This window comes from Peromyscus maniculatus, chromosome 2, assembly GCF_049852395.1.
Source record: "Peromyscus maniculatus bairdii isolate BWxNUB_F1_BW_parent chromosome 2, HU_Pman_BW_mat_3.1, whole genome shotgun sequence".
NCBI classification, from domain to species: domain Eukaryota; kingdom Metazoa; phylum Chordata; class Mammalia; order Rodentia; family Cricetidae; genus Peromyscus; species Peromyscus maniculatus.
The window spans coordinates 153,293,160-153,317,228 of record NC_134853.1 but is presented as its reverse complement, the minus strand read 5'-3'; the positions used below and the strand labels follow the sequence as shown (position 1 = coordinate 153,317,228).

Here is a 24,069-nt window from a genome sequence, read left to right as displayed (position 1 = left end):
TAGAAGGCCGTGGCATCCTGTAGCTTCTTCGGACCGGGGAAAGGGAGCTGAGCTGGGAGCCTTGGTGGGCACAGCGCGTAGGACCGCACCGCTTACAGCTACAGAGTCTGGCCCGGGCGGGGAGGGGCGGGGTCGCACTCTGGGGCGTGCCCGGGGGCGTACCATGGGCGTGGCCTCTATGAGCCCGCCCCCGGACGTCGCGGGGAGGGCGGGGGAGGAGCGCGGCGGGCGCGCGCCGCCTGGCCCGGCGGAAAGTTTTCCTGGAGGAGTTTTGGCGGCGGCGGCGGCGGCGGCGGCGACCGGAGCTGGCCATGGACGCGCTCAAGTCGGCGGGGCGCGCGCTGATCCGGAGCCCCAGTCTGGCCAAGCAGAGCTGGGCGGGCGGCCGGCATCGCAGTGAGTGTGTGCGCCCCTGGTCGGGGCCTCCGCGGAGCTCGGGGCCAAGGTGGACCGGGCGGCCTCGTCCCGACCTGCGCGCCTGGGCCCCGGGGGTCATGTCCGGCTGCGTCTGGGGCGGGTCGGCAGGGAGCGGGCGGAACTCCGGGTCCGCAGGTGCGGCGCGGTGAGAACGCCTGGAGCCTCTCCACCAGCTCCAGCGCAACCCACAGGGTCCCCTCTAGACGCTGGGTCCCGCAGGTCCCTGATCCGAGGGGCGAGCTCAGCCCGGGTGCCACCCGGGGTCCTCTCGTCCTCCACTCTGGACGCGCCCAGGTAGCAAGGCTGGCGTCCAGGCTATTTTCAAACCTTGTTTTCCCTTGTACCTTCCCTTGGGGGCTGTCCAAGTCCCTGGGCACCTAGGCAAAAGGCAGACTCAGACTAGCTGCCACTTCTCCCGGGTGTCTGGAAGGGCGGAGAGGAGCCTCCCCCAGACACCTCTCGAGTTACTCTCTGGGAGCCGTCACCTGGCACCCTCCCCTGAGGCCTGAGAAACCTAGCTCAGGTCCCTCCCTTTTTGGGAGTCGTTCATATGGGATCACCCAGGCCTTCCCTTCCTGGTGTGAAGCCAAAGCCTGGACTCTGGCACACCCTCACCTGCCACCCACCTGGGGCCCTTCGCCTCTCCCACTGGTAGTACCTTCCCACCCCCCACCCCCGCCCCCAGCTTCTTGCTAGCACCTTGCCTTGCCGGGCTCCACCAGGGGAGCCCGAGTTCCCTGGTCCCTAGAGCGCCAGCGTGTCTGGGCCTAGGGCGCCCGCCCCGGCCCCTCCTCTCTCCCACTGCGGTTCTCCAGCTGTGGGCTCCTCCTAGCCCAGACTGGCATTGGGGACGTGTGCTGGTGCCTGCTGGTGGGGGTGGGGTCAGGGGCCCCTTGGGCAGGGCATATACCATCTTCCACACTTGCTGACTCCCAAAATAACCCTTCAAAAATTTGTGGGATGTGACCAGGACTTTGGAGCATGACCTTCCCTTCCAGTGGATGAACCCTGTGGTTTTCTCCTGGGACAAGGGAGAAGGGTGGGTAGGGAAGAGGTCTGAAGGGGAGGGAGCCAGGAAGCAGAGATGAATTTGGAGGAGCAGGGTACATTTTGGATGGTGAGGTTTCCCTGCTTGCTCCAGCCAAGGCAAGGCAGGTCACTTATTCTTGATGATTTTGTTTCCCATCCTGCAAAATGGGGATAAGATTCTTGTGGGGCTGGATGTGTGTGTGGTGTGTTTGTAGGGTGCTTGCCTGGCTTTCAGAAAGTCCCTTGGTCCTAAGGTCTTGGTTCCATCAGCAGCATCAGCAGCATCAGCATCAGCAGCAGCACTTAACAAATTGTTTTGTAGCTGCACATGTCTGTAATCCCAGCACTAGGGAGCTGGAAGCCTGGGGATCAGAAGTTCAAGGTCATGCTGTGCCAAAAAGTGAGTTTGAGGCCAGCCTGGGCTAGGTGTTAGTTAAGTTGTTGCTAATGTGTTTTCCAGGTTGGTGGGAAGGTCTCATTATGTAGTCCAGGCTGGCCTGGAACTTGCTATGTAGACCAGGCAGGCTTTGAGCATCTGCCTCCCCCAGTGCTGAGATTAAAGGTGTGCACCACCATGTCCATGTCCTCCTGGCTAAACCTAATTTTTAACCAGGTTTGGCCAGCTCTGAGATGGGGGCCTCAGCTTGTTTGCACCCTGTGGAGGGAAGCAGAACTCTTCTCCCTTCTTCCTGTTCCTCTCAAAACTCTGAGCTCCTCAGGAACCTGGCCTGTCTTTGGTTAAGTGTCAAATTCTTAATCTTATTTTACAGAGAAGAGCTTTACTTTCCTGGGACTCTCCTGGGAGTGTCTGTGTGTTTTACTTGCCTAGGGGTGACTTCCATGAATGCTTGCTCCTGCTTTGTCTCTGGTGTTTGGCTTCTGTTAGCTCATTAGCTCCTGGGAGGTGACAAAGTTTGGGAGTCTTATCTTCGAATCCATTTTAGAGATAACGGACCAGGAAGTGAAGTCCATGGCTCCAGGCACAGAACTCATCCTGAGGCAGAGCTTTTCCAGCCTAGGGATTTTAGCCACATACCTTGGGTTTTCTGGCTGTTGGGGGAGCTAGGGACCTCCACTCCAAGTTTGGCTGGCTGCTCCTAGGACCAATGTGGACACAGGTTAGAGGGGAAGGCCTTGGGTGTGCCCAGCATCAAAGGTTGGGACCTAGGCAGTCCTTGGGTCTAGCTTTCATGATCAAAGGCAGCGCCTGTTAGATGGGAAAAGGAGCTTGCTCTCGAGCCCGAGGACCTGAGTTCAATCTCTGGGTCCCAGTTGGTGGAAGAAGAAAATTGATTCCCAAAGGTTGCCCTGTGACCTCTACACGTGCACTCTGGTACACACACACACACACACTCCCTCCGCCATATACCTACTAAAGTGTAAAAAAAAAAAAAAAACCTCAGAGGGCAGAGCCGCTGGCCTGACCTGGAAAGAGGACTCCCTCCTTCTCATGGCCACCTTTCTGGGAATCATAAAGATCTTATCTTGGTGCTGAGAATCAGAATATTCTCCCCAACTCATCTGTATTCTTCCTAAAGGTCCTGGAGTGACTTTGGCCTTCGGATTCCTGTTCAGGTTGTGCTAGCCTGTCAAAGAACCCAAAGAAAAAGGATAATGAAAGACTCTATATGGGGTCTGTTCATATTTACCTATAGGGATGTAAATACTGCTGAGCATAGTCCTTTAATCCACACCTTTAATCCCAGCACTGGGGAGGCAGAGGCAGGTGGATCTCTGAGTTCCCGGCCAGCCTGGTCCACAAGTTGCAAGACAGCCAGAGCCACATAATGGAGAGACCTTGTCTCAGAAACAAAACAAAACAAAAATAAACCAAAACACCAAAAAAACCCCCAGAATGTCCATGCCTGAGACAACGGCGGAGACGAGTCTGAGTATGTCTCTGGTAGTGTGAAGTGTGGCGGTTCTCACTTCTGGTGGAGGAAGGGACAGAGGGGGAGGCCGCAGATAGTTGGTGGGACTGGCATCGAGTGCTAGAAATGAGATACAATGGCAGAGGGGCAGCTCTTTCAGATAGGGCAGTGACTGTGTTATTTTAGAAGTAGCAGTTGCCACATGGGTCCAAGTGCAGGTTATCTGGGAGGATTTTCCAGGCAAGTATAGTCAGGACAGCTGGGAAGGGAAGGAAGCCCCCATTGTGGACCGTGGGGCAGCCCCTGGATCTTAGTTCAGAGGGCCCTCGAGGTAGAATTAGCACTGTGCCATCTTGTTCCTGGATGGCAATGGCTGGAGCAAGACCCACTGGATCTGTGATGTTTGGAGGATGTTGCAGATGGAGCCCATGGGACTCCAGTTTGCGAGGCACCACAGGGCACTGGGAACCTCTGGCTGCCAGGCTGCAGGCAGAGCGGCAGGGGCTGGCATCGTGTCAGGAAGTGGTCTGTGTGGAGGGGATCAGGGTACTCGGTCCTGGCAGCCACCTCTCTTGAGAAGCTGACCTGGAAGACACAGGTGAGTCCCCGGAGGGAAAAGCCGTGCGAAGGACGTCTGGCTAGTGGAATGGCAGGTCCGAGGGCTGTTGAACTCCAGGCTCCTCGCAGTCTAGTTACTGAGGGAGGGACAGGATGTTTGAGGAGTCGGGTCACCCACTGTTGACAGGGGTCAGTTCGCTTCTGGGTGATGTGGCTGGTGTCACCCTGCCTTGTGTTGGAAGGGGCTTGGTCGTTGCAGGGTGGGTGTGGGCTTGAGTCTCAGGGCTCTCACTTCGGAGTCTTCGTTGCATTTCTTGCCTGTGGTGCTGTGACCTGGTGATTTCATACATCTCAGTAAACTGACACGTGTGCATTAAAGCCCTTTGTGCCTGAGTGGCAGTGGCAGTGGCTGGGACTCACGGGGCTCTTGGTGTTTCAGACAGGGTCGTGAGTGAGCTCATCTGTCCTCATGACAACCCCACGGCGTGGGTACTGTTACCTTTGTCAAAGCCAGGAAACAGGCGCAGGAAGGTTGAGGGACTGGATCTCCTTTCCTTGCCCTCGAGACCTTACCATGTTCTTCTAGTCTATGCAAGTATGAGGAAGCTCTGGCTGAGGTCGCAATCACTTAATTATTCACTTTCGACAATGCTCTCGGTGGTTTTAGTTTTTGAAATTGGCTTAGTCTTTGTTTTGTTTTGAGACAGGGTTTCTCTGTGTAGCCCTGGCTGTCCTGGAATGAACTCTGTAGACCAGGCTGGCCTCGAACTCACAGAGATCGGGCCTAACTCTGCCTCCTGTGCTGGGATTGAAGGCGTGCATCAGCTGCCATGCCTGGTCCTTAGTCTGTTCACATTCTGAGACTTTCGCCATGAAAATCCTGAAAGTCCCGCTGAATTTGTCGAAGGTTGTCATGTTCCTGGCAGGGAAGAGTCTAGGTCCCCTCCTAGGATGTCCCTGCAGCTTCCAAGATACCCCCACCAGGCCTGGGAACCAGACCGGGTCCCTGGGCAGAGGCTCGTCCTCACTGTACTGTGGCTTGGCTGCAGCTCTGATGTTCAGACATCACCCAGCCAGGTCCTGGCAATGAGGGCCAGGACAGGATGCCCAAGTAGCCCTAACCCCTCTGGGGGCCTTAACAAGAAAGGAGCATGTGGTGCCAGCTGAAGCTAGACCGGACTTGTGGTCTGTCCCCAGTTAACGCCCACAGCAGGTCATCTGTAAAATTACAAAATGAAAATAGCGGAGTCATTACCCACCCCAGGGCTGAAAATAACTCCGACTGGAATAAGGCTTAGGGCGCAGGCCTGTATTTGCCCAGGGGCCTCTGGGAGCTCTGCTTGGGAGGGGGTGCAGCCCTGGCTCCCTGCTGTTTGTGGTGTCTGGTGGTAGGAGACCACACTGGTCTGTCTGTTTGTCTCAGTGCTCTTTCTTGGGGAAGTTGTGGGTGCCAGGGGCCTCGAAGAACCTCCGTGAAGAGCAAGTCACGTGTTCAGAAGCTCAGGAGAGGAGGCTGCCTACAAGGACAGGCAGGCAGCGGCAATGGCCGAGACAGTCAGGGCAGGGGCCCTTCCAGCACGGCGGCCTGGGGAGCGGACTTGAGGACACGTCCTCTGCAGAAAGGCAGGCAGGGGCAGCTGCTGGGCATGGGTGGTGCTGCCGTGGGCGGGGTCGGTAGAGCCCTGTTCAAGGCGACAGCCGGACAGCCGCAGCCAGCATGGAGCAAGCCTGCAGATACCTGCCCTGGGACCTGGCCCTCAGCCTCCTCCTCCTCCTCTGTCACACTTATCTCATTATCTTAGCCACAGTCTGAACAGCCCTGTGAGCCTCGTACAGTCGCTTTCTCTATTGTATCTTCCTTTTGAGACAGCCTCACTATGTCGCCCTGGCTGGCCTGGAACTCACTGTGCAGACCTGGCTGGCCTGAGTCCACAGAGATCCACCTATTGGGATTTGGGGCATGGGCCACCACACTCTCCCTTGATTTATTTAGTTTTCATTTTTAACAGTGTGCGTATGTGCGTATGCACACGAGTGCAGGTCCCCTCCCACAGAGGCCAGGCAGATGGAGTCCCCCTCGAGCTGGAGCTGGAAGCATTTGTGAGCTCTCTATCCAGACCTGCTCAGCAGTGCTCCTAACTGCTGAGTCTTCTCGGCTCCCAGTTCATCGTGATTTACGTTTTTCTTTTCTGAGACAGTCTTGTGTAGGCCAGGCTGGCCTCTAACTGGCTGTGTAGCCAAGGACAATCTTTACCTCCCGATCCTGCTGCCTCGACTTCCCAAGTGCTAGGACCATAGGCATGCTCCACCACACCTGGCTTATGGGTACCGGGGTACCGGGGATGGAAACCAGGACTTCATGCATGCTAAGCAAGCACTCTACCAGTCAAACAACACCCCAAACGACTCCCCCTCCCTTTTTTTTGGTTTTTCTAGACAGGGTTTCTCTGTGTAACAGTCCTGGCTGTCCTGGCACTCACTCTGTAGACCAGGCTGGCCTCAAACTCACAGAGATCCGCCTGCCTCTGCCTCCCAAGTGCTGGGATTAAAGGCGTGTGCCACCACCACCCAGCTACTTTCCCCCATTTTATAGAGGAGGAAACCAAGGCTCATGGAGATCTCACTCAGCGTCATTCAGAGTATCAAACTAAGGGCCTTAGCCACTGGGCTAGCTTGCCTGCCTCTGATTAGGTGCCCTGGGAGAGGCTGGATGTGTGGATCACTGTGCATCTCTGGCTATGTAGACCAGGCTGGCCCCAAACTCACAGAGATCTGCCTGCCTCTGCTTCCTAAGTGCTGGGATTAAAGGTTTGTTTCTTATAGAAGATCTCAAGGTGTGGTCTAGGCTAGCCTCTAGTTTAGAATCCCCCTGTCTCTTCCTGGGATTGCAGGTGGACACTGCTATACCTTGCTTGGAAAGAACACTTTGGACATTGAGAAAGTAGATGTTGCACTGTGCGGTAGGAGCTTGTGGTGTGTGTGTGTGTGTGTGTGTGTGTGTGTGTGTGTGTGTGTGTGTGTGTGTGTGTGTGCAGAGAGGAGGGGGGATCTTTCAAACACCCCAGCCATCACTGTAGGTGTCTCCTCTCTCTGACTTGCTGTGTGGTCTTGCACAGGCCCTACACCTCTCTGGGCTTCAGTTGAGTCATCTGTCAAGTAAAGGGTTGGGTAGAGGGTTGCTGAGGCTGGACCTGGTAGCCAGTGTAGAAGTTGGCAGTATTGTAGAAAAGGGTCAGGCCAGGGAAGGAGGAATGTAAAAAAATGTCAAGCATTTGAGGTCAAGGAGGAGAGAATGTTTTGACAGCAAAGAGATCACCAGTGACCTTGGCAGGCTTTGGCCCTCTGGAATGAAGTGAGCGGAAGTGGCTTTGGACAGGGGCCAGGAAAGGGCTGAGCCAGAGGAAATGGGAGAGTGGGACCCAGAGATAGGGGAAGGATGTCTGCCTTAAGGCAGGGATGGATAATGAGAAGAGGTCACTCCTGATTGATTAGTATTGCCTGCCTAAGGCCATAGTGGAGAAACATGGAAGCGCTGCTGTCTGTTAGCAATGTCTGCCAAGGACACAGGCATTGGGCATGGGGTGTGTCTCAGGTTGGAAGTGGTGGGCTGGGTATCTTGGGCTGTGAAGAAGCAGCATTGGTTATTAGGAAATACTTAAGCACCTCTTCCAACCTTTAACTAAACCAGAGGCCGTTTGCCTTGTGTCAGGTTGTGTGGTCCAGTGATGAGCCTGGGCAAGTCAGTGTCTTTTGCACTCCAGTTCCTCAGCTATAGAATGGCATGAAAGACCTTCAAGGATGCTGTGCCTACATTGGTTGATATGGTGGCTCTGCTTGTCCTGGAGATAGTGCCGTGAGCCCTGGTTTCTTCCAGAACAGGGAGTTGTTCTGGGGTCCTCATTGCCTGACACAGGGACTCTGCTTCCTTTTGGAGGATCTAATGGATGGGACGTGTTGGGCTTTAGGTCATCTCAGTTGGGGCTCAGGAGGCCTGGAGGGCATCTTGTCAATCATAGCAGGGGTTGAGGGTGTTTAGGACATTCCTACACTCAGAAAACATTGAGTGCCAGCTGTGTGTCAGGCTCTGGGTAACCAGTCCGTGAAGAACCCGCTCACCTGGGTCGAGAGGAGGGGTAATACTTGTGGGTCTCTTCCCATCTCCCACCCCCCAAACACACAGTTGAGGGACAGCGTCTTGCTCAGCACAGACCCTGAGCCATGAGCTGTGTGAATGAAGTGATGGAGTCCCTGGAACCCAAGGCTCTGGGACGTGACCAAAGAAAGCAACAGGGAATCCAGAGAGGGCAGGGACATGATAATGTCCCTCGAGCCCAGGATCCCTCCCCTTCCTGACAGTACAGGAGTGTCCTAAGCTTGGATCATGGCCTTCCCATCCTAGCTGGTGGGGAAGGCATGGGACTTGTGTGTGAAATGGGCACAGTCGAGTACCTCCTTTGGGTATAGCATTTGTGGGGTGACAGGAGGGGCCCTAACGGGGCTGTGTGCTCATCCCCCATGACCTCGCTCTCTCAAGTAAGTGTGGCCCCGTTTCCCACTGTGTGATGGGTGCCCTTAGCCTTGGCTCCAAGGAGGAACTGGAGAATGGCCAAACCTTCCCTGGGGGTCTGTACCCTCCCTTACCTCAGCACTCTTTCCTGCGTGAGGACCAGGTGAGGCCCTTCCCAACTCTCCCCTGCCCTGTCTTTCAACCCGGTTCTTCCCTCCTCCTTGCTGACTTTAGTGATGGCCAGGACATCTTGGAGGACCCTTCCCATGTACCATGGCTGCAGCCCAGTGACATCATTTAACTCTAGTCCCAGTCCCCCTCCTTAGGCCTTTATCTTTGCTGGTCCTTACTCCCCAGACTGCCCATCTCTCAAGCAACTGCGGGCTGGGATGTTCCAGCTGGTGGGTGACTCTGCCTGCATCTACCATGGTGGCTCTTGGCCCGTGCCTTCAACTCTTGAGCCTCAGTTTCCTTAGCTCTAATGTGGGTCTTAGTCAGGGTTTCTATTGCTACAAAGAGACTCCATGACCATGGCAACTCTTACGAAGAAAACATTTAATTGTGGCTCGCTTACATTTCGGAGGTTCAACTCATCATCATCTTGGCGGGACATGCAGACAGACATGGCCCGGAGAGGGAGCTGCTACATGTTGACATGCAGGCCACAGGAAGTAGACTGGGGGTCACACTGAGCGAAGCTTGAGCGAAAGAGACCTCAAAGCCCGCCCCCACAGTGACGCACTTCCTCCAACAAGGCCACACCCCCTAATAGTGCCACTCCCTATGGGGGCCTTTTTCTTTCAAATCACCATAGTGTGATAACCCCCATCTCAAAGACTCAGACTGAGGACTCAGGGAGGAGGTGGGACCATTCGACCTCAGCGTTGACATTGAGATAGCATAGCCACATCTTGACTCTCTGTGACTTGGTTTGACCTCCTGGGCTTTGGAGCGGCCGTCTGCAGTGTGTGTGACGGGTACTCCTAAGGGTGGATGGGGACGGTGTATGTGAAGCTGGTCAGGTTTGTGGGCTGGGAGATGATAGTTAAAAAAGATGGGGTATCCCAGGGCCCTTTGTAGGTGTGCTGAGGAGGCGGGTGGTGAGAGCCAGGCCTGCTCGGCACGCTGAGGGCTGCCCGTCCTGTCTTAGAGTTGCCAGAGAACTGGACGGACACCCGGGAGACCCTGCTGGAGGGCATGGTTTTCAGCCTCAAGTACCTTGGCATGACGCTGGTGGAGAGGCCCAAGGGTGAGGAGCTGTCTGCAGCTGCCGTCAAGAGGATCGTGGCCACAGTGAGTGTCCCGACGGGAGGGCAGGACCCCAGGCCAGCTCCCCCTGCCCCAGCTGTCCTTGTCCCCAGGTGGGATCTGTATGACTCGGGCTTGAGCCTGGCACACACTGAATCTCCTGTGTCCAGCTCAGCCTTTGTATTTGTGGGTAAGAGTCGGTCAGCATCCTCTTCGGGCCACTCTGGCCTTGATGGCTTCCAGCTTTGAGTCCCCACCTCGGGCTCCTGGTGACTCACTAGCTCCAAGGAGGGAAGGAAGTTGTCCCCCATTTCCCATGTTCTCACTGCTTGGCTGTGTGGCCCACTGAAGCTCTCCGTACCTCCGAGTGGGTGTGGGCCCTTTAAACCGATTCCCTAGGGTGGCCTTGACCTGCGGCTCAGGCCCTGGCATGTGGGTGGAGCAGGTCCCCAGGTCATGGTGCTGGGCTGTGGCAATCTGTGTAGCATTCCTCCCAGTTACATGTCTTCCCGGACAGGGGTGTTGAGCCCCTCCCGTGAGGGCTAGTGCTCACCAGCGTCAGGGGCTAGTGGGCAACGGTTGTCTGTCTGTGCCTCAGGAGGCCTGTCCTGGTTTGCTGTCTAGAACACTGACTAAAAAGGAGTTGGGTAGGGGAAGGGGTTGTTTGTCTTAAACTTGCATCCAGCCCATTGCTGAGGGAAGTCAGGGCAGGACCTGAAGCGGAGACCTGTGTGGAATGAAGCGGGAGGCTGGCTCCTCATGGCTTGCCCAGCCTGCTTTCTTATATTCAGGACCATCTACACAGGGGTAACCCCCATCCAGGGGTCCAGGCCCTCCCACATCAATCAATCACCCGGCATTTCCTGCCGCCACAGACCTGCCTACAGGCCAGTCTGGTGGCGGGGTTTTCCTAGTTGAGGCTCCCTCTTCCCAGGTGATTGCCGCTCATATCAAGGTGACAGAACTAGCCAGCACGAGGGTGCTGGTTGAGTGTCCACCCCATGCCACCCGTCAGTTGTCTGAGCTGAGGGGCCTTGGCGCAGTGAGGTACAGACCACCAGACAGGGCTCCTCTGACCCCTGTGTGCCCCTAGGCCAAGGCCAGCGGGAAGAAACTGCAGAAGGTAACACTCAAGGTGTCGCCCCGCGGGATCATCCTGACGGACAGCCTCACTAGCCAACTCATTGAGAACGTGTCCATTTACAGGTACGCTCAGCAGGGAGTGGCCATGAATGATTGATAGGAGTGGCCATGAATGATAGGAGTGTGGCCATGCCTGCTCTGCCGCTCGGAATGATAGGAGTGGCCTATCTGAATCTAGGCTCTACAGCTTTCTTTCTGGGGTGCGGGAAACCTCAATTTCCCTCGTCTGTAAAATGGGCTGGGGCCAGGTCCTGCCTCCCTGTGCTGATAATGTAGTGCCAGCAAGTAACCCACAGCTCCCAGGGACGCTGCGATGGTGGGCACTGCTGTCCCCTAATCAGCCGATGCGGGCTCAGAGGGCCTGTGCTTGGCCACACAGGGCTGTGAAACCCGCCTGTTCTTTCTGCCCTGAACACAGTGCTCAGCCCTGGTCATCTGGCTCAGTGTCCCTGAGAGGCCTCATGCAGGATCTGGAACAGTAATGGAGATGTCCCTTCTCTGATCCTAGGGAGCTAGGGTCCAGCTCCAGGGGCTTCAGGCTACCCCTTCGCCAACACTTCGAAGTGCCTGCCAGCTCCTGCCCTCTGGGCACTTCTAGTCTGCAAAGGAATGGAGGGAAGGATGTGGGAGACAGTGTTTCCCAAGAAGGCTGAGAAGAAGGGTGTGCCAGGGGAAACCTGGGAAGACCTCCCAGTGGAGGTGGCTCCTTGCAGGATCTGACTGATGGCTATCCAGAAGCAAGGGATGGTTAGCAGGAGGCCAGATGCCTAGGATGGAAAAAGCACTTGGGGACATGGCACCCTCTTCTTCCCTTCTGGGGATGATCAGTGGTGTTATTGAAATGATGTGATGAAAGTTGGGACTGTATCGGTGAGGGGTGAATCTGCTGAGCTGTGTCCCCAGCCAACATCCCCTCCCCTGACTGAGTCTCAGGATCAATGGAGGTAGGAAGGGCCAGACAGAACAGGTGGTGAGCCTCGGGGTGCTGGGGTTGTGGGCAGAAACCTGCAAGGTCACCATTAACTGCAGTGGCAGCTGACACGTCTCCTCTGCACCCACTGGGGCTCCTGGGCGGGGCATCTTCACATAGCCCCAGCCCCAGCTCCACCTCCAGCCACAGTTCCAGGAGGAACTGGTCTCTTGGGAGATGGTCCTGGATATCATCTGGTGTCTGGTGGTGAAGAGTACTTGAAATGCAGCGGTAGGCAGGGCAGTGTCTTGCTTCTCCTTCCTGTCAGTTGGCACAGACCCCTCAGGTTGTGGTTGTGAGTTCACACCCTGGCTCTATCAGCAGCGCTGTGTCTCAGCCTCCCAGCTCTGAGGATGGCTCAGCGGTTAAACAAGGGAGAATCTGTAGGTCCTTGGTGTGTTGGCTGGTGTGCAGTTGGGTTCAGACGTTCCTGCTTGAGCTGTGGCTCAGTGTGTCGTGGAGAGAAAGAAGAAGGCGCTTCATTCCTTATTCCCCATGTCCCCTGCCCGGCCTGAGTCTCTCTCTGTAGGTGACTCAGGATGCCAAGTCCAGATCTGCAGAGGCTTGCCCTGGTGGAGACCAGGCAGCAGACTCCCTGAGACCCAGGAGAGGCACATCCAGATGTGATGAGGTGCCACGCAGGCCTGGTGACCCTTCTCGCCTGCTTTTCAGGATCTCCTACTGCACCGCAGACAAGATGCACGACAAGGTGTTCGCATACATCGCCCAGAGCCAGCACAGCGAGAGCCTGGAGTGCCACGCCTTCCTCTGCACCAAGCGGAAAGTGGTCAGTGGGCCGGCCGGGCCCGGAGGGGACAAGTCACAGGGACTTAAACACAGGAGGAAATCCCCGGGAATCTCAAGTGGGCGTGAGAGTACAGTGTGAGGGCTGGAGTCAGAATCAGGCCAAGACCAGCTGGACCGTCTGGCTGTGGGCAATGAGCAGCCCATGTCCCCTGGGCATATTCCTCTCAGTAATGTGATTGCTTGGTTTTGAGGCTGTGACACTCTTGTTATCAGTATAGCCTGGGGTGCAGGCCCTGTAGGAATTAGCTTTGGAGATGGGAATTCCAGAGGGAATCCAGAGGGACCCAGTACAAGGTAGAAGTGAGTCTTCTCTGGACTAGGCTTTCTGGGGTCGGGCGGAGGCCAATGGCTCCTTTGCAACCTCCTCTGTGCCCATGTTGGAGCTGGGCTTCAAAGCGGGTTCTTACTTAGTCTCCAGGGCAGTTCCATGAGGTGGGAATGGTTAAGATCTCCGTTGCTTGTCTTTAAGCCTTTTGATTGCACTAGGACACACCCCAGGCGCCAGCAGCCTTGCTCATGATAACACAGCCAGCCAGGTGCAAAGTGAGGCCCTGATCCCACAGCCCCTCACCTCTGCACAGCTGAGAGACTGAGCTTCCTGTCCCTGCCTTTGGCCACAGCCGGTGGGACTGAGTGACGGAGGCACCGTGGTGCTCTCCAGCCCGCGCTGTGACTGGGGAGCCGCTGGACTCTTCTGACTTGGTTGTTGACACCTTGGTTTCTGGGACCTTTGAGGATTGAGTGTGAGGAGGCTCCTGGTGGCATCTGCATCTGCCGACAGCTCAGAGCCTGATCACCAGGCCCATGGTTCTCAGAGGCAAGGAGATGAGACTTTTTCCTTCTCCATCAAAGGACACACGGGAACTCCAGTCTCCGGGACCCCAGGTTCCTATGATCAGATGAGTTTCCCAGGGCTGCAGGAATAAGTGACAACATCCCTTCCAGTCCTAGGAAGAGGCTAGACTAGGCCAGTGGGCTTGCATTTCTTCAGCAGCCCCGGAGAGAGCCATGTCTTCTCTTTCCTACCTCCTAGAGTCCCTTCACAGTCAACCTACAGTCCTGGCCTCATGGAGCCAGCCTCCATTTTCAGAGGCACCTGCGGACCATCTTCCCATATCGCGTCTCTTAGTCACTGTGAAGAGGCACCATGACCAAGGCAACCCTTAGAAAAGGAAGCATTTGGTTGGGGCCGGCTTACAGTTCAGAGGTTTAGTCCATTATCATGGCGAGGAGCATGGCGGCGTGCAGGCTGACGTGTGCAGGCAGACTCAGGAGCAGTAGCTGAGAGTGAAGTTCTGATCCAAAAGCAGAGAGAACTTCAGGCCTCATGTGGGCTTTTGAAACCTCAGAGCCCACCCCCAGTGACATACTTCCTCCAACAGGGCCACGCCTCCAAATCCTTCTCAAACAGTGCCAGCCCTGGTGACTAAGCATTCAGACACATGGGCCTATTATTCAAACCTCTACACCGTCCATTCTCACACTGCTCTTTCTCAGACCCTCCCGCTCAGGTCCCTGTGGTGATAATGGCCACTGGATAATCCAGATTTATCTCCCCATCTCAACCCCCTCAATCTAAGCCTGCCTGTGAGGCTTGGTTGCTGTGCACAGGACATTTAGGAGAATGAGAACAGCTGGTATGCTGTGTGGCCATGGGTGAACCCTGTCCGTCTCTGCCAGCAGAATGAGGAGGTCACCTCCTTGGCCCCTAGGATCATTCCAAGGCCCCATTTCTTTTGCATGCCTTACCTCCTTGCAGACTCCATGTTACCAGTCACCCCTGTGGGATCCTGCGGGGCTCTGAGCAGTGGTGGCTTCTCCCATGACAGCCTGGTTCCCACAGATGGCTGGAGCCTTTGGTGTGAATGAGGCCACATTGACTTCAAACTACAGACTCACCGTGTTCCCACTGTCTGCTCCTTCCTCCTCACTGACCACAGCAGGCAGGGCTGCTGGCCCTAAGTCCTTGCTGCCGTGCGCGCACCGGTGGGAGGGAGGGGCGTGATCACCTGAAGCAGCTCCCTCCGGGATGGGGTCCCGTGCAGAACAGGGAGCAGGCCCAGCCATTCAGAAGGAGGCCTGTACCAGAGGACTGTCCACAGCCTGCCCCAGGTTAGAGAGGCATTGCTGAGAAAAGCAGAAGCCAGCTACCCCATGGCTGTGGCTAGTGTGGCCTCATGGGTTGGGGGCAGGGCTCTTGCTGGACACCCAGCCGCTTGTTTCTCTGCGTGACTTGGTCTGTCTTCCACCTATTTCTACCTCTTGTCACCCAGGGTTTCCAAGTCACCCTGGAGTGTTACAGGTTCCTCCCAGGGCTTCAAGACCTTAGCTGGGCCCTAAGGCCGTAGTTCAGTGGGCCAACAGTGTGGACAACCTTCAGAGATTCCCTGATTAGCTGAGGGAGAAGCCGAGATGGGTGGAGCCCTTGGCTCCGCTCCGCCTTGTCTCCAGTTTGTGGACAAGGCTCCGCAGTGTACAATATGGACCTGCTGCGTAGGTCTGTGGGGGAAGGGCTGGATTTAACATTGAGTCTGGGGCTTGGCTCTGAGGTAGAGGTTTTTGGACCTGGAGGTTAGGGAGATGCCCAGAGACTGGAGCCTTAAAGGATGAGTGGAGTAGTGAACAGGAGCGTGCCAGGCTGAGGGCTTAGGGATTGAGTGTGCAAAAGCACAACTTGATTGTGGCGTGCCGGGCCTGTCGGCCTACAGGACCCATGGTGCAAACGTGGCCCTCCCTGAGTCTCCACCTTTCCTTGTTTGGCCAAACAAGAAGCTTGGAGAAAGGGGTTCCTTCTGGGGTCCCCCACAATGCAGCCCAAGGACCCCCTTTCCTGGTCTTGTTGGAGCATGATCAGAAGGTCACTGCAAGGAAGTGGTTCCTATGCTCATGGGAGAGGCCTCGGCTTAGCAAACACAGCCTCTGTGATCAGAGGCAGAGGTGGAGGAGGCTGGGCTCCCCATGTGGGCGTGGGAGACCCCGGTTCTGTCCGGCAGAGGTGACAGGGCTATTTCCTTCACGTGGACCTTGGTGTTCTGGAGGGATCTTTGCGTAGAGATTAGTATGGGAGCCAGGGAAGCGCCGGCAGGGTTGATGGTGAGCAGAGGGCCTGGTTGGGCTGCCCGTCTGGCCCTCCTTGACTTCCTGATAGAGCCTGCTTAGAACGAGATAGGGACATGGACAGCTGGACCAAGAGGAAGCTTCTGGGTCATAACACAGATCCCCAGCAGAATCCCAGGAGGGCCGTGCAGTGGCTCGGGGAATGCAAGTCTTCCTGCTGAGTGTTCCTGTGACTCATACCGCTGGGGGTCCCTGGGGAAGCAGCCCGCCCCGAGGCCTTCCCAGCCCAGACCTGCGGTCACCTGCACACAGTGCTTCACATCTCTGCTCGGGTTACATGTTTATTATGACTTACTGTACAGGACACCAGGACAGAGGGGCAGGAATATGTGCAAACGAACCAGATGTATGTAAACAGAATAAACCCCTGTCCTAGGTTCCTGCAGCAGACATAATGGTGTTTCCGTGGTCCTGCCACATGGGTGACCAGCCCTTGCTCCAGAGCATGGTGATCTGCCTTGGCTGGTAATTAGCCCATATTTTTAGTTCATGGGCAATTCTCAATGGTAACTGGCTCTATTAAACTTGATTCAGACGTGACAGCTTAAATTGTAAACAGCTGTGAAGACTTTCATACTTAATTACCATATTTAAGTTTTACCATAAAGCAGCCTCACTTCCATCAAAAATGTAAATGACGGAGACATTCAAATGAGGTTTTATACTTCGTGAAGTTTAATTGGCGCAGATCAGTCAGTTTGGAGATTTTGAATTTTTTATTTTTTAAAGAGTTTTGAAGGCGGTGGCCCCAAATTTATTTCTCAATTAAATTGAATTGTCTGGTGAAGGCTGCTTAAGCCTGAACTTGTCTGCAATTGACTGTCTGCTCACACTCCGAGCTCTGGGCTGGGCACCCCAGGATTGGGCTGACAGGAGACTGTAGCAGATCTGTGTGACAATCGGGACCTGAGACGCCATCGCTGCCACCTGAGGGCTCTATCTGAGCTGTGGCACCTCTCTTGCTTGTAAGGAAGCATTCCCACGGGGATGGAAGCATGTGAGCTAGGGACACGTCCATCCGCAGACTCCAGAGGGGGGTGCGCGGGGCTGTGGAGCCCCGTGCTGGTGATGAGAGAGAGGGGGTTTGAAGTGGGAGCCAGGGCATCTGCTCATAGGCTGGCCACAGTGCTGGATGGCTTTTCTTCCTTAGCATCACCGACATCTTGATTCTGCCACCCCCCCACCTTGCTGGGGTGTCGGTCAGCAGCTGCTGGCCCCCTCAGCGTCCTGTGGCTCTGACAGTGTGGTCCCTGTCTCTCTGGCTGTAGTTCAGGCATGGCTAGGCCCTTCCACTCCTGGCTTCTGAGTGGAGGGAATCCTCTGACAACCCAGGAGGGATTCCCGGAAGAAGTAGTCCTCACAGTTGGTTTAGGTATGCCTGAAGGGAAGGAAAAGGGAGAGGTGACCATTGTAGGAGGCACTGGACAGGGGGTGCTGCATTGGGCCCCAGCTGCCTCTCTAGAGCGTGGCCTCTTTGTGCCCCAGGCTGCTGTGGGAAATGGAGGAGCTAGGCCTCTCCCTCCTCCCCTGGGCCTTCCAGAGCCTGTCACGGGGTGGGCGCCCCGGCCCTCCAGTTTGTACTTGCTTTCGCTGGCTGACACTGTGCCCATCCCCACCCTCACTTCCTGTTTTTCAGGCACAAGCCGTCACCCTCACTGTAGCCCAGGCCTTCAAAGTTGCCTTTGAGTTTTGGCAGGTGTCCAAGGAAGGTGAGTCTTTCCTCCTGGGCATCGCGAGTGATGTGAACAGGGTGGATACAGGCCCGAAGTCAGGCCTGAGCCTCTTCTCCTACTGGGCTGGTGGTCTTGAACAGGTCATCTTACCTCTCTCTCTAAGACTCAGTTTCCCCATCTGGACAAAGGCCATCTTCCCCCTTCTTCAGAGTGTTCAGGCTTAAGTGAACTCTGGAAGGTGTCCTTCCTCCTGGTGGAGCCCCACACTGCCCGGGCGCCCCGAGCCTGCTGTCTCCCCAGTGGCTCATGGAGACAGCGTCTGTAGTTAGGGCCTCAGTGTGTCGTGCCTTCACCCCACAGAGAAAGAGAAGAGGGAGAAAGCCAACCAGGAGGGAGGTGACGCCTCAGGGACCCGATGTGACGGCACCTCCTCATTGAAAAGCTGTGAGTCTTGGCCCTGCGCCGGCCCGTGGTCCAGGGCTTCCCTCCCGAGCTCTCGCTGTTCGCCCTGTTGTGTGAAATCAGCAGTGCGTGAGCCTTGTGAGAAGATGCTGTTCTGACGCACACTTATCCGGGCATGTCCCCGCATGCACGCGTCCACTCGTATGTGCTCCTGTGTGCCTTACAGCCTGTTAGACATCCCAGCCCACTTGGTGTACTTTCGTTTGTTTTCGGTTTTCAAGACTCAGTTTCTCTGTGAAGCCCTGGCTGTCCTGGAACTCACTCTGTAGAACTCCCAGAGATTCGCCTGCCTCTGCCTCCCAAATGCTGGGATTAAAAGTGTGTGCCACCACCGCCCGGCCTACTTGGTGCGCTTTTAAACATTCAATTTATGTTATGACTATGCAGACTCCAGGGTCTGCCCTCAGGAGCCACAGGTTCTCCCCTGTGGGCAACTGTCCTGTAGCTGGGGATGGGTAGTGGGTGGGTGGGGGGTGTCAAAATGGGGCTCCGGATGATCAAGGTCTGTCCTACGTCTGGACAAGGTCCGAGTCCCAGAGCTGGTCAGGACTGGTATAGTCAGGGGTACTGGAATGTGTCTGTGGAAGAGGCTAGAGGAGATGTATGTCCTCCTGATGCCCCCAACTGACCCCTCTTAGTGGTTGCCACTGGAAACCTGCTGGATCTGGAAGAGGTAGCTAAGGCCCCGTTGTCTACAGTCACCGCTAATACCAACAACACGGACGAGACACTGCGGCCTCCAGTCTTGGGCAACAACAGCGTTGTCTGGGTGAGTAGTTCTGAGGCCCGGGCATGGTGTTTGGATCCCCTGAGTTTTAGCCAGGTCTCTGAACAAGCCTGAAGTGGTTCCCAGACCCAGGCTCTGACACCGTGACTTACGGGCCTCTGGCAGGACCAGACCCAGCCCATCAGGCCCTGGGTGTAGTAGCTGAACAATGTCCCCTCTGAGCCCAGGGTTGTGTCCCCAGCAGGCCTGGTTCCCAGCACGGCCATCTCCTCACAGGACTCAGCTCTGAATCTGGGTGTCTGGCTCTTCCCTCTCTGAGCAGCAAAGGCTCCCTTGTTAGGCATGGCAGCTTCGTGCCTGGCACCCCTCCCGTCTCCACTGTCTGAATGCATAGCCAGGCTCAGGCTGCAGGCTCTCAGGTCTCATAGGCAGTGCCTGACCTCTGGATCAGCCTCTTTACTCCCTCAGCGACGACACCGACCTTCCGCAGCATCTCCCAGAGGAACCTGAGTGGCCTTTAATTTCAGTTTTCATCGGGAGGTGGCTGACTTCAAACTACATTACAAAAATAGCACCAAGATTCCCGGCCCCGTAGACTCTTCAGATGTTAGCATCCTCATCAGCACATGACAGTGACCCATGGGACCGCGCTCTCGCATCTGCAGAATGACACCCTGTGCTTGTCATAGCTCCCTCCTTTCTTTTTCTTTCCTTTTTCCCTTTTTCCTTTTTATTGTTGTTGTTTGGGGTTTTTTGGTTTTGTTTGGTTTTGTTTTAAGATAAGGTTTCTCTGCGTAGCCCGGGCTGTCCTGGAACTCACTCTCTAGACCAGGCTGGCCTCGAACTCAGAGATCCACCTGCCTCTCTAGGAAGGACACCAACCTTCCACGGCTTGGAACCCCAAGCCTGTGCCACAGGCCAGTTTCTCTCTTCACACGATGGCATGATGGGACTCCTGACAACTGTCAGGTCACCCCTGGGTGTCTCTTGTACCTGTCTGTTGCTGCCTAGTCCCATGCCATTGCCATGTGTCCTAAAGGCCTGGAGGGGTTCACATAGCACTTAGCCCCTAAGGCTGAGAGGTCCTAATATCAGTTACCCTGCACTAGCCCAGGACTGTGGCTGGCAGTGGGCATGAGTGGGGTGCAGAGAAACCTTCTCTGTGCTTCTCTTTGGGGCTGGAAAGCTGTGGAAATCATGTCCCCCAGTTTACAGAAGGAAAAGCTAAGTCTCAGAGGAGCTGTGACCTATCTGGGTCGCTTTAGGTCCAGAGGCCTCAGACATGCCTTTTCTTTTTCTTCCTGTTTTTGAGGGGTGGAGTGGAGCAGGGGGTTCTGAGACAGGCTTTCTCTGTGTAGCCTTGGCTGTTCTGGAACTCTCTCTGTAGACACTGGCCTCAAATTCAGAGAGCCACCTCCCAAGCACTGGATTAAAGGTGTATGCCACTCCTGCCTAGCTGAGACATGCCTTTTCTTGTCCTGGGCCCCAGCTTTGGGTCCGTGGGCATGAGGGCTGCCTTTGCTAGGCACCTCCTCCCAACACACATACAGGCCCTGGGTTCCTGTAGCTCCCTTGGGGACCATGGCCCCGCTCAGAATTCTTACTTCTTTCTCTGTTTCTAAGGAGCTGGATGATGGCCTGGATGAAGCATTTTCAAGGTAACACTCTGAGGGCCTGTGCTGGGGATGTGTGTGGGCCTCAGGCTGGACCTGGCTGCTCTTTACCCTCGGGCCTTTGTCCTGACTGAGAACTTGAGCCCTCTAGCTGTCTGCACAGCAATTCTTGAATCCCTCCAGGGACAGGGAGCTTACTCCTTAGGCACGAAGCTCTTGCAGGGTGGCTCCTGTGTGAGAATGAATGCTTTGTGTGGCAGGAGCAGATTGTCATTTTGCAACATGTTGTGAAGAAGCCCGCAGGCGAGGACTGGCCACTTGGGGTTCCGAGTACCGAGTCTGGGTCCTCAGGCCTCCCTTGTCTCCTTTGGATGTGGGGCACTGTCAGAGGCCGCCTGCCTCAGGGCTTTCCTTAGGGTTAGCGCCTCTGCCCTCTGGCCTTCCCCCCTCCCTCCCCCACCCTCTACCTCTGGATGTAGCCAGGGTGGGCACCAGGTGAGGCCCTTCTCAAGGAGGCAGCCCTTCCCCCACCTTCCCTGCTTCGGTGGCCAATTCCACCCACATCTGGAAAACAGTGGTCATCTGCTTTTCCAAAATGTTCAGTGGTCGCGGGTCCTTACTAACCACCTCAAACAGATCCCTGTGTAGTGTGATCCCTTGGCCCAGACCGGCCCCCTGTCTGCTGAACCTGACCATGAACACCCCTTTTAACCATCAGCTCTGGCCCCGGGGACTCTGCATGTGCTCACTGCTGTCAGAGGCCTTCCTCCACGCGTTCACACACCCCAGGAGCCCCTCCTGAGGACAGGGTTGCCCCGTTCGGACCTTCCAGGTTCTTCTGGACATTAGGCTTGTCTCCTTGTGTGACTATAGGGAAGCACATGCTGACCCTGGTTACACCAAGTGTCATCTCATGGCTGAACACTTCCTGCCCACAGCTGGCCTTTGTTAGAGTAGGGTATCATGGCCTGCCTCGGGGCTCTGACCCTCTTGGGCATCCTGTTGTCAGGGGCTCTAGCTCTCCTGCTGAGCTTTGAGTCTGGCCTTTTCCCACTCACATCTTGTTGCTGTTCCTTGCCTCTGCCAGCCCCTCACCTGTTGCCTGGCTCACACCGCCTTGTCTTCCAGGCTGGCACAGTCACGGACGAACCCTCAAGTCCTGGACACTGGACTCTCGGCACAGGACATCCAGTATGCGCAGTGCTTGTCGCCCACCGACTGGGACAAGCCTGACAGCGGTGGCATCGATCAGGATGACTTCTTCAACTTCTGAGGGCCCCGGGACCGGCAGGACACACTGGCCTTGACGCGTGATGGACCAAAAGCCACCTGCGGCAGGGCGGCCGTCTCCGGGAGCCGCCGCGAGCTGCAGTCATCAGGGAGAGGGCGGAAAGGGCCGGGACTCTGCAGTCAGTGACTCCTGGTCTATACCGGAAACCGGGTTTGCTTCGTCAGGCGCCCACGGTGTGGGCAGGGCAGGACCTGGCCTCCTGGTGCCCTCCTGCTGTGGGGGTCAAGACAGTGACCAAAGCATCCCATGTTCCTCTTCTCCTCAGGCAGTGAGAGCCTGTCGTTCTTTATGCACTGGAGGGGACATGGCCTTTAGGGGAGCTGGGGCCCTCGAGTTCAGCTTCTTTGGGGCAGCCCCTGACCAAAGACACCTAGCTCTGCACTTTAACTCTCACAGATCGGACATGGTCTGAGGTCCTGGCCGGTGCTGTGGGAAAGAGCTTGCCTCCTGCCCTCCCTCCACACGGGCCACCGTCCCCGAGGTGCGAGGACCCAGCGTGCCGGCTGCCTCGACCTCCAGTCCCACTGCAGCCGTGGGGATCGCCTCTGTGGCTCCCCAACGGAAAAAGCTGGGCCTGCTCTTCTGTTTCGTCTGTGTGTCCTTGTGTGTGCCCCATCTTCTGCCCGCCCCCCTCCAATTCCTGGAATGATACCAAAGCCTAGCACTAGGTTGTGGCGGAATATTTTTCATCCATTTTACAGATAAGGAAACTGAGGCAGTACATGTTGGGGAGGTGGCGTTGAGAATGGAACCCAGGCCTGATACCAAAGCTGCTGTCTGCCGCCCACCTCTCACAGCCCACGCCCCCCTTCTCTCGAGCTTTGTTGTCCTCCCAGGAACCAAAAAGCCCCAGCTATTTTCTGACCAAACTGTGTTTCATAACAAACCATCTGGTGCCTTTCCACACAGCGCTGGCTCGGGCCTCCGTGCCCTGCTAGCTGCCACGCTGCCGACTTCCGGGGAGATGTGTTTTGAAGTCTGTCGATTCCACGGGTGAAACGGAATCCTCCAGAAGCATCCTCCTGATGTTGCAGCCCCAGTGGTTTCCCCCCCAACCCCACCCGGTGGTCGGGCAGCCCAGTGGTGAGCTGTTTTGATCTCGCTGGTCCCATGGGCTCTGGCATCCTGAATCTCAGCCAAGCCACGAGCATCTTTGCATCGCTAGGAGCCCCCAGTGGCCAAGCTTATGAGAGCAGGTCTCAGTAGCCCCAGGAAAACCACATCAGCATGACTAGTTCCCAGCTCTGGGTGGCTGAGTCAGACCCTTGCCCTAAGGAAGGCACTTGGAGAATCCTCACTAGAACAAGGGTAGCTCCTTTTCCCGGGCCAGCTCCAGGGTCCTGAGTGCGAAGGACGGCTGTGGTGTTGGGGGTGCTGTGGTCTTGACAGGCTGTCCACTTCCTGTTCCTGCTGGGTGAAGCTGGAAAGGCGTTCTGAGGAAGAAACAATAAATGTTCCTTTTTTTACGTATAAGCACCTCTCGGGGGTATTGCTGGTGAGGAAGAAACAATAAATGTTCCCTTTTTATGTATAAGCATCACTCCACTCGGGGTTATTGCTGGTGACGAGGGGCAGTGTCGTGGCTCCTGCCCTTTGGTGATGTGAGCAACAGTGTGTCCAGAGACTGGGGTAGGCCACGTGTCCTCGCAGGACCGGAATTGAGGGTGATGGCAGGTTCCCTGTTGATGAGCTGGCAGGGTACCTTCTCTGCAACTGTCACTGTGTGGCAAACTCACTGATGGGTGAAGCATCAAGACCACACCAGTGGTCCAGTGTGTCCACACTGACAGTGATTCCTCAGCCCCTGAGACATGAGTGTGTGAGGTGTGAGTGTGCCCATGTGCACCCCTTCCCAGGGACTGTATCGTTCCCATGACTCTCCAGTGACTCAGGCTTACTGTTACTCATGTTCTGGTCCTGGGCTCAGTGCTAAGGATGAGCATGGCCCATGTGAATTCAGCTTGTGTGGTGGCTTTGTGTGGCAGGGACAGAAGCAGAAGGTGGCGATTCAGTGATTTAAGAGACCTAAAGTCCAGCTTTGGCCCTGGGTTAGTTACCCACTTCCTTGAGCCTCGGCTTTCCTGTCTGTAAACAGGGTACAGCAGTCTCCGTGCCTGTGTCCCTAAGTTTTGAGACTATTGACCATTATTGCATTATTGGTAGTTCATACCTCCAGTGGCTCACAGGTTATCTCCAAGGACATTTGGATCGAATGTGTAAAGTCCCAGTGGACTCTGGGACAGCGAGGATCACCCTCAGTGCTCCTCCTGTGTGCCCGCTGCCTTACAGAAGTCCCGGAGAGCCCAGATGTCATTCCATCCCTCCTGCTGAGGGCACTGAGCTTAGCTGGGAAGGTGGCCCTGTCCTGAGTGCCTGGTAGGGCCAGGGCCCCGTCTCATGTCCTTAGCCCTTATCCTGACATGTAGGGATTTCCCAAGAGACGTTAGGATTCGGCTGCTCATGTCCTCCTGCCATGACTCAGTGGCTGTTCCAGCAAGGCTGCATTCCTCAAGCTCCGTGGGCTTCCGTCCGGGATTCCCCAGCTACTGCTGCTTCCTGTAGCTTGTGGGGGTCTCGGGCATTTCTGTAATCGTCCTATTTCAAGTGTCCCGAGGCAGAGCCTTCTGATGCCAGCC

General features: G+C 55.9%; 1 protein-coding gene across 2 annotated transcripts; it reads left to right on the top strand.

Moving 5' to 3' along the window:
* The first annotated feature begins 202 nt into the window (after window positions 1–202).
* Ldlrap1 (low density lipoprotein receptor adaptor protein 1) lies at window positions 203–22,967 on the top strand. 2 transcript variants are annotated; one of them, XM_006975659.4, is made up of 9 exons: window positions 203–396; window positions 9,533–9,675; window positions 10,724–10,836; window positions 12,416–12,530; window positions 17,304–17,376; window positions 17,701–17,784; window positions 18,441–18,571; window positions 20,153–20,187; window positions 21,271–22,967. In XM_006975659.4, the coding sequence occupies exons 1-9, from the start codon at window positions 312–314 to the stop codon at window positions 21,413–21,415; spliced, it is 924 nt and encodes a 307-aa protein (XP_006975721.1). In that variant the 5' UTR covers window positions 203–311; the 3' UTR covers window positions 21,416–22,967. The 2 variants fall into 2 exon arrangements, with proteins under 2 accessions (XP_006975721.1, XP_015850023.1); XM_015994537.3 differs by having other exon boundaries at window positions 211–396; window positions 20,156–20,187.
* The last annotated feature ends 1,102 nt before the right edge of the window (window positions 22,968–24,069 follow it).

Coding starts and splice junctions, on each gene's coding strand:
- Ldlrap1 (XM_006975659.4), top strand. CDS start 312: ATGGACGCGCTCAAGTCGGCGGGGCGCGCGCTGATCCGGAGCCCCAGT. Junction 397..9,532: donor GGCGGGCGGCCGGCATCGCA/GTGAGTGTGTGC, acceptor GTCCTGTCTTAG/AGTTGCCAGAGAACTGGACG. Junction 17,377..17,700: donor TTGGCAGGTGTCCAAGGAAG/GTGAGTCTTTCC, acceptor TTCACCCCACAG/AGAAAGAGAAGAGGGAGAAA.